The sequence below is a fragment of the Arabidopsis lyrata genome, assembly GCF_000004255.2.
Source record: "Arabidopsis lyrata subsp. lyrata unplaced genomic scaffold ARALYscaffold_6, whole genome shotgun sequence".
Classification (NCBI taxonomy): Eukaryota; Viridiplantae; Streptophyta; class Magnoliopsida; order Brassicales; family Brassicaceae; genus Arabidopsis; species Arabidopsis lyrata.
The window spans coordinates 17,482,352-17,492,228 of record NW_003302550.1 but is presented as its reverse complement, the minus strand read 5'-3'; the positions used below and the strand labels follow the sequence as shown (position 1 = coordinate 17,492,228).

At 42.2% G+C, this 9,877-nt stretch overlaps 1 protein-coding gene across 1 annotated transcript; it reads right to left on the bottom strand.

Annotated features, from left to right (window-relative positions):
* Nucleotides 1-1,026: 1,026 nt before the first annotated feature.
* Nucleotides 1,027-3,295, bottom strand: LOC110227679. Its single transcript, XM_021022838.1, has 2 exons — nt 3,108-3,295; nt 1,027-2,971 (listed from the first exon to the last, which is right to left on the bottom strand). Exon 2 carries the CDS (start codon nt 2,484-2,486, stop codon nt 1,146-1,148), a length of 1,341 nt encoding a protein of 446 aa, XP_020878497.1. The 5' UTR covers nt 2,487-2,971; nt 3,108-3,295; the 3' UTR covers nt 1,027-1,145.
* Between the last annotated feature and the right edge of the window lie 6,582 nt (nt 3,296-9,877).

Genomic DNA, 9,877 nt, shown 5'->3' with positions numbered 1-9,877 from the left:
GATGCTTTTTAGCGACACTAAGCTTTTCTTTTTCTACCTCCATCCAATTAGTAGCTCTGAATAAAGCATCTTGGATGGTACTCGGACGATTGACGATGATTTCTTCCCGAAATCGGGATTCATGCCAGAGTCCGTTCCTTAAAGCAGAAAGGGCAGCTGCGTGCGATACCCCAGGAATTTTGGCTATCACTTCTTTGAATTTAGTGATATATTTGCGAAGTGGTTCATTCTGACCTTGGGTTAAATTCCAAAGATCCGCATCAGAAGTTGCCTTTTCCATGAACATAGAATATTGTTTTAGGAATGCTGAGGACAATTCCTTAAAACTATCAATAGTTTCTGGTTCTAACTGAGTGAACCATAACAGAGCCGGTTCGGAAAGATTCTTGGAAAATAGTTTGCAAAATCCGGCATCTTCCTCGCCTGGTTCTAGATCAATTCTGCCTACAGCGATCTGAAAAGCAGCGAGGTGATTTTTAGGATCTCCTTTACCATCGTAAGCTGGTAACTTAACCTTTCGAGAATCTTTGATCCGAAGGTTCGAGATTCTTGAGGTAAAGGGCGTTCGACGAGTTTCTTCGATTACTCGATCGATCTCAGGCGCCGAACTGGTAGCCTGATGAAATTTCGACTTCATTTCATTAAGCTCTTGACGAACTTTGATGAAATCGTCTGATCGGGTGACATCAAGATCTTCCATAAGGAATCCGTCGACAATAGGAAGATTTCCCTGACCCAGGGGAATTGTTCCCCGGTTGGGTTAGTGATATAAGATTGGAACCAATCCAACTTATGATCACTCAATGATCAAGAGATTCCAAGCTTAATTTGCGGAAGGTGGAATTCACGAGCTGGCTATAACGCACTCTCTCGTGAATCAAGGGATGAGACGATGGATAGATGCGATTGACTCACTCAATCAATGAACGAATAAGAATGTTGAATCACACAACAAACTGATCCGCAGCTTCACAAGAGAAGAGTGTATCTCACACTAAACTCAAAATGAAAAGGAACACAAAGAACTTGTCTTTGAAAGAAAACTTAACGTTTATTAAAATCGATGATTAAGGGTGAGTATTACAATGAAATGACTTGAGCTTATATAGGCTCGACTCTAGGACAGTAGAAAACGGTCTTAAAGCTTAAATAAGAAATAAAATACACAAAATTAAATGATAGATGATCAAGTGTTGATGGTGCCTTGATCTTGTGGCCATTGGAGCTTTTATGGCGGATTTAGGCCATAAATGGAAGGTGTGCTCGCCTCCTTTGTATCTAGAAAGCTTCTGGGTGTAACCATGATTGAGAAGCCTTATGGAAACACTCATTCGATGCCTCAAATCAGAACATAGCCGTTGGGGATGGGCATTGAATGCTCTCGGGTCTATATTTAGTAAGTCTTGATGTATGGTTGGGTAAGATTGGATCCACCTGATCCAATGGTCCTTTCTGCACATAAATATTCTCTTAAGGTCTTCTAGATGATGTAGAAGCTCCCCTGGTTGCCACACATACGTTTGTAAAGATCCAAAGTTGGAAAACTCCAAATAAGGCAAGTCCAGGGTCCTCCGGTTTAGAAACTTAATATCTCTCAAACCAAAATTGGTATCGACTTGATTCCAATTCGACAAGCTCCTCTGATGGGTTAAGTTTCCAAAACAAGTTGTTTTAAAACTCGGTTCCTCCTGGTTCGCCCGGGGTGATTCAATGAATGGACGCATGTCTCCGTCGCGTCGGTTGGAGGTCTGCTGACTTGTAACTTCCATAACTTCTTGATGGTAATAGATTTTTGGATGATTCTTCTTCGTGATGTTTTGTAGCTGAGCTGTGAACAATCTCCCAGTGGTTTCATGCCTTGAATCGTCGTGTTTGAGCTGATATGCTTCAAATACTGAGCATATGTCCTTGTCGGGTCTGATTGGAGTTGTGCATCCGGTTTGAATGAGCTTTGGTTCAGCTGCTGGTTTGATTCTCCCATCATCCTGGTATTGTGTGGTTTGGATGTCCGCATCATACCCTCTCCCTTGAAAAATTTTCGTCCTCGAAACTATAGAATCTACACCAAGAGAAAGCAAGTTAGCTTTTATTCGTTTTCGGGAGGCTAGAGTCTTACCTTGATGTGGTGGTGATTTGGTGATGCATGGTGCATCAGATGGCTGTTCTTTGGGACAGAAGGAAAGGATCACTCCTCCTTTTGGGTCTGGTGTAATGGTTTGTGGTGTTCCTTGTGTAGCTCCTTCTCGGGTTTTGACTTGAGCTTTAAAATCTGGTGGTTCCTCTTTAATTAGGCAAGAGTTTGGAACTCTCCTAGTCTCCATGACAGGTGGTGTGATCATTAATGGTGCTGGTCCACTCAAGTTTTGACTTTGGTCCACGAGTTTCTTCTTTTCCGGTGAATCGTCTTTATGTTTCGTGTGTTCTTTGATGGTACCTGCAAGTTCATCAACACTTTGGGCAAGAAACAAGTGTGTTATGGCAGTCATGGCAACAATATAAGCAGGTAAAACAAGTTTAGTTTGAACAATCTCTCATCCATAAACTGTATCACAAAGTATATCACAAAGTGTATCAACTACTCGATCTTCTTTACGACAAGAAATTCGTTCCATAAGATCATTTAAAGAACCTACGTTTTGCTCACATTCTTCAGTGCTTATTAAGTTCATTATCACATCACTCAAACTATTAGAAACAAATTGAACAAGTGAACTACTTACTTGGTCAAGTTCGATGGTGAACTTATGTCCCGTGTTTAGCAAAGCAAAAGAACTTGAAGTTTGATCTGGGGGTTCTTCTTGAGGTAAAAAGTTGTTGGTGACATCCTCTCTTTCCTTAGTAGCTGGTAGACACAACATAGGCTCTGGATATGGTGGTATGTTAACATGCCTTGTTAGTTCCTCCGTTGGATCCGAAGTTAAGCTCTTTTTTGCTGCGGTTTCTCTCCCTTTATGGCGTAAGTCGACGCAACCTGTTTTTCTCTTGACACTTAAGAATATAATCAAGTGAATTATACTAGAAGTTGAGTCAATTAAAACGGAGTACTTAATGCAACGATGAATTGTGGAATAGTTCCAATAGCGAATAAGATCATAGATTCCACTTACTAGCGTTTTCGATGGTTGCTTCTCAACGCTCTTACTTCTTTCAACTTCATTATCTTTATGCTCCATAATGTGACCTGAATCTACATTCTTTGACAAGAGCAAGTGTATCATACAAGAATTGGAATTTTCCACACTTGGTGTAACAAGATTAGCATCCGATTTTGACATTAGGATTGTCGACCTTTCTACTTGTCTAGTTGGGCAATCGGTATTAGGCTCGAAACTCCGACAAAGGAAATAATCGAACAGTCTTTTCGATTAATGTTTCCGGCTTCGAACAATGAGGCAGAATACGAAGCTCTCTTAGCAGGACTTCGGCTTGCTCTTGCAATTGGAGCAGAAAAAATAATAGCTTATTGTGATTCTCAGCTGGTTGTAAACCAAATCGCTGGAGATTACGAAGCTAAGGCTCCTCGAATGGAAGCCTATCTTTCGGCTGTAAAAAAATTAGCCGGAAAATTCAAAGACTTCGAATTAGTTCGAATCCCTCGGGGAGAAAACACTTCGGCAGACGCTTTAGCTGCCCTAGCATCTACCTCAGATCCCGAGCTCAAACGAGTTATCCCAGTTGAATGTATTTCTTTGCGAAGTATTTCAGTTGAAGAAACAGAAAACGATAACATTTTGGATGCCGAGCATATCGAAATTCCAAAGTCAAGCTCCAGAAATGAAAATAGTTCATTTGTGGTCACCAGATCACGAGTAAAATCTCAAGATGATGAACTTACTTCACCATTGGAACTTCCTAAAAGAAAGCCAAGAAGAAAATTAAAGGATCAAGAGGTTCCCGCTGAAGAACCGTCTCGAACTGAACAGACACCTCCAGGTGATGAAGAGGTTCGGGAAACAATCGAAGATCCTGATATTCCTTCCGAACCCAAACCAAGGAAGTTTATACTCAAGGATAATACTTCTGCTAATGATTGGGGGGCTGACTGGAGGGTACCCATCAAAAATTTCATCCTTAATGGGGAACTTCCATCGAACAAACGGCAAGCTCGCAAATTAAAAATCATCAGCGCTAAGTATTGTATAATTAAAGAGTCATTGTACAAGCGAGGCGTTAGTGATCCTTACCTTTTATGTATTTTCGGACCCGAAGTTGAAATAATGACAAGCGAGGTCCACGAAGGGCTTTGTGGTAGTCATTCTTCGGGACGTCCAATGGCTTTCAAAATCAAAAGGTTAGGATATTTCTGGCCAACTATGATTTCTGACTGCATCGGTTAATTCTGTCATCTATATCCGCTCCATACCCTTTCATTAGGTGGTCAATGGATATAGTTGGTCCAATGCATCGCTCAACCCGAGGCGTCCAATACCTATTAGTTCTAATGGACTATTTTTCCAAATGGATCGAAGCAGAAGCCTACGTAAATATACAAGATTCTGTGGTAAAAACATTTTTGTGGAAACACATTATTTGTCGCCATGGAATTCCTTACGAAATAGTAACGGACAACGGTCCTCAATTCATTTCAAATGAATTTGAAGATTTTTGTTCCGGTTGGGGAATAAAACTTAGCTATTCAACGCCGAGGTATCCTCAAGGAAATGGGCAAGCAGAAGCTTCCAATAAAACCATTCTCAGCAATCTTAAAAAGAGTTTGAATGCTCGGAAAGGTGGTTTGTATGACGAGCTGCAACCTGTGTTGTGGGCATATCGAACAACCCCGAGACGAGCAACGGGAGAAACTCCATTTTCATTAGTATATGGGATGGAAGCTGTAGTCCCAGCCGAACTGAATGTTCCTGGTTTACGCCGGAGCAAAGCTCCTCTTATCGAAGAACTAAATTCTAAATTATTAGAAGACGTTCTTGATACAATCGATGAAAGGCGAGATCAATCCTGTTGGTGTCGGATCCCGCACCAGAAGTCCGAGACCAACCAAAGATTGCCACGTAGTCAAGGTAATGGCCCATAAAGGACAAAGCCCATTGAACCCATGAGCCGAAGGAACGGTCGAAGTGGTTATCACCACTTCGAGAATCCGAAGTGACTGCACTGTGGCACGAGTTCGGTGTAGAAGACACGGGTAAGTCAGTTCAAGGATACTTGGGCCAAAAAGGCGAGGCCCATGAAGATCAGAGTCAACTCAAATTCAAACGTTGAGCATTAAAGTCGAAGAATCAAAACGGACACATTTAAGAAGGAATAATTGTACTTAATTATTCATTTTAATGTCGTTTCTCTATGTATAAATAAAAGGCCAATGGCCATGTAAAAAGGGGCTTCCTCTCAAGAAAGAAATACTATAGCAATTTTCGTAGCAATTTAGAAGTTTTTACTTATTCATTTTTGTCCCTCAAGAATAATCTTTCCTACTTAATAAAATACTTGAGTGTGTGAATCCGACATCCACATTTTGGTGCCGCCTGTGGGGAGAGAGAGTTCTTGAGTGGTCATATTTTTTCTTTACTACATTCCCGAGATAAGAAACAATGTCCGGAGGAGACGCCATTGAGACATCATTGGCCGAAACCCTCAAAGCTATGCAGCAAACCATGTCGGACATATCACAAAAGTTCTCGGATGTGGAAAAGGCCGTCGATACGTTGCAAACATCCCAGGTATCTCTTAGTCAAAACGTCAATACTATACAAACTCGTGTTCGCTCTTTGAGTGCAGGAAACCTTGTGGGAATCCGAAGAGGGATATTCAACTCGCCAAGTTCCGCTGCACGAAATGAAACCAGCGGACAAACAACTCCTGGTGCTACTAATAATGTAGCTCAGACGTTGGAAGAAGAGACACAGCTCGGAGATGAAGAACAACTTGCAGCTCAATACGAGCAGGAGAACCTCGACCAGTTCGAGACCATGAGGAAGGTTAGCCAGGAATTAAAAGAAATGAAATCAAAATTTCATCAAGCTACAAGTTCGGAGCCAGACATCAATCGAGTCATTGAAGAGGCTAGGCGAACACCTTTCATCTCGCGAATTGCAAGTTTGAGGATCAAAGATTCCCGGAAACTCAAGTTGGACCCTTACAGCGGATTGGAGGATCCAAAAAGCTATCTCGCAGCTTTTCTGATCGCTGCTGGAAGAGTCGAATTAGATGAAGCTGATGAGGGCGCAGGCTACTGCAAGCTTTTTTCGGAGAATCTATGTGGCCAAGCTCTAATGTGGTTCACCCAATTAGAGCCGGGTTCGATCAGCAATTTCGACGAACTATCAGCCGTATTCTTAAAGCAATACTCCATCCTTATGGATAAAAGCATTTCGGATGCCGATCTTTGGAACTTATCGCAAGGATCTAATGAGTCACTTCGAGTTTTCATCACCAAATTCAAAGGAGTGCTGTCAAAGCTCCCAAGAATCTCGCAGCAATCAGCTTTATCTGCCCTACGAAAAGGATTGCGACATGATTCAAGGTTTAAAGAAGACTTAATACTTCATAAACCAGACACAATTCAGGATGCACTCTTTCGCGCGAACAACTGGATGGAGGTAGAGGACGAAAAAGAAAGTTTTGCCAAAAGGAATAAACAAGAAAAACCGGTAATCACCGTCCCTACCAAGAAGTTCGAGCCTAGGGAGAGCAAAGGACCAAGGAAATTTGGGTCGCAACCCTTCAACAGTACCGTCGGAAAGCAATTCCAAGGGAAAGGAAGATCAAACACTTGGGTCCGTGATGAAAGTCTATATTGCGATATTCATAAAGTAACCGGACATTTAACCAAGGATTGCAGCGTTCTTAAAAAGCACCTCGCAGAGCTTAGGGCCAGTGGAGATCTTTCCAAATTCGATATAAAAGATTTTGTGAAGGAATACCACGAAACAAAGGAAAACTCCAAAGATCAAGATTCCAAAAGACCAAGGTTATCCAACGAGGAAGAACCAAGGAGTTCGAAGGGTAAGATCAATGTGATTCTAGGAGGCTCAAAATTTTGCGGAGATTCGATAAGTTCCATCAAGAAACATAGACAAAATATCCTACTCAAAGCAAGCTTAAGCGAAGAAGTCGATGTTCAAGGTGCATCAATATCATTTAATGAAGAAGAAACGCGGTACCTCGAAAGACCGCATGACGATGCTCTAGTCATTACCCTTGACGTTGCCAACTTCGAAGTATCAAGGATCCTTATAGATACAGGCAGTTCGGTCGATTTGATCTTTTTAAGTACTCTAGAAAGAATGGGAATCAGCCGAGGAGACATAGTAGGACCCCCATCTCCGTTAGTTGCGTTCACAAGCGAGTCAGCCATGTCTCTCGGAACAACCAAGCTACCGGTCCTTGCCAAGAAGGTATCGAAGATCGTGGACTTCGTTGTCTTCGATAAGCCCGCAGCTTACAACATCATCCTCGGGACTCCCTGGATTTATCGAATGAAAGCAGTCCCCTCTACATACCATCAATGTATCAAATTTCCAACATCAAATGGGGTGGAAACAATTCGGGGAGATCAAGAAGCTTCACGGACGTGTTACCTAGCTAGCCACCGTATGAAGATTCAATAGCAATTAACGAAGCCCGCAAAAGAGGGACTAAGAACAAAATTTCCTAGCGAGCAGAAGAAAGATGATGTAGTAATCGAAGTGGTGTTGGAAGAAGACAAGCCGGACCGGAAAATTCGAATTGGAGCAACTCTGACTGGCCAAATAAAAGAAGCTTTGGTCGAACTTTTAAAGAGAAACAAAACATCGTTTGCATGGTCAGCAGCAGACATGCCTGGTATAGATCCAAGTATAATTTGTCACGAGCTAAACGTAGATCCGAGCTTCAAGCCGGTGAAACAGAAAAGAAGAAAGCTCGGAGTGGAGCGAGCCAAAATAGTAAATGACGAAGTAGATAAACTTTTGAAGATAGGGTCCATAAGAGAAGTGCAATACCCGGAATGGATAGCAAACACTGTCGTTGTCAAAAAGAAGAATGGGAAAGATAGGGTTTGCATCGATTTCACAGACCTAAATAAAGCATGTCCCAAAGATAGTTTCCCGCTCCCACATATAGATCGACTTGTAGAGTCCACTGCTGGGAACGAGCTGTTAACATTCATGGACGCCTTCTCGGGTTATAATCAAATAATGATGAACCCCGAAAATCAAGAAAAAATGTCATTTATCACAGATAGAGGTATCTATTGTTATAAGGTGATGCCTTTTGGTTTGAAAAATGCAGGAGCAACTTATCAACGGTTGGTTAACAAGATGTTCCATAATCATCTCGGGAAAACAATGGAAGTCTACATAGATGATATGTTAGTTAAGTCATTAAAAAAAGAGGATCACGTTAAGCATCTAGAGGAATGTTTTGATATTCTCAACAAATATCAAATGAAGCTGAACCCGGCGAAGTGCACATTTGGAGTCCCGTCCGGAGAATTTCTTGGTTATATCGTGACAGAAAGAGGGATTGAAGCCAATCCAAATCAAATTGACGCCTTTCTAAACATGCCCTCTCCAAGAAATTTCAAAGAAGTACAACGGTTGACTGGGCGGATTGCGGCTCTGAATCGTTTTATCTCAAGATCAACAGATAAGTCGTTGCCCTTCTACCAAATTCTAAAAGGGAACAAAGGATTCCTTTGGGATGAGAAGTGTGAAGAAGCTTTTGGGCAGCTTAAGGCATACTTAACCACTCCGCCTATATTGTCCAAACCAGAAGTGGATGAAAAACTTTATTTATACGTGTCGGTTTCGAACCACGCGGTTAGTGGAGTCTTGGTTCGGGAAGACCGTGGGGAGCAGAAACCAATTTACTACCTGAGCAAGTCAATGAGGGATCCGGAAACAAGATACACAATGATGGAAAAACTTGCACTCGCGGTGGTAACTTCGGCCCGGAAGCTGCGCCCGTATTTTCAATCCCATCCGGTAGAAGTATTAACCAACCAACCACTCCGAACAATACTTCATAGTCCAAATCAGTCCGGACGTTTGGCAAAATGGGGTGTGGAATTAAGCAAATACGACATAGAGTTCAAAAGCCGGATCAGTATGAAGGCTCAGGTCTTAGCAGATTTCCTGACCGAACTACCAATACCTGGAACGATAGAACAACCGGAGAACCAAACTTGGAAATTACACGTAGATGGGTCTTCAACAAAACAAGGATCCGGAGTGGGAATCAAGTTGGAGTCTCCAACATCAGAAATTCTAGAACAGTCATTCCGGTTGTTATTCAATGCCTCCAACAACGAGGCAGAATACGAAGCCTTGATTGCCGGACTTCGATTAGCACAAGGAGTTGGAGCTAAGGAAATATTGGCTTATTGCGATTCGCAATTAGTAGTTAACCAATTTAATGGAGACTATGAAGCCAAAGATTCAAGAATGGAAGCGTACCTCGAAGTGGTGAAGGATTTATCTAAAAATTTCTCGAAATTCGAATTAATCCGCATACCTCGGGGAGAGAATTCAACTGCGGATGCACTTGCCGCATTGGCATCAACATCAGATCCTGAGTTAAAGAGAGTTATTCCAGTGGAGTGCATTTCGGAGCGAAGCATTCAAGACAGCAAAGAAACCCTCGTCGTTACAAGATCTCGAGCAGCGGCACGCGACCGTGGCAAACCAGATATCGAACCACCATCCAACAAACGAAGGAAGTCAAAGGGATCAAATACATCTAACAAGGAACCCGTTGTCTTAGCTGAAGAAGTGATTCCAGAAACGATGTTAGAAACCGAGCCATTAATCGAAGAGGATATTCTTGAACCAAACGAGCATCCCAAACCAGAGCCACGAATATTTCACAAAGTTGACCAAATTCCGGCTAAAGACTGGGGGGCTGACTGGAGGGAGCCAATAAAGCACTACATCACGAC

Coding starts and splice junctions, on each gene's coding strand:
- LOC110227679 (XM_021022838.1), bottom strand. CDS start 2,486: ATGACTGCCATAACACACTTGTTTCTTGCCCAAAGTGTTGATGAACTT.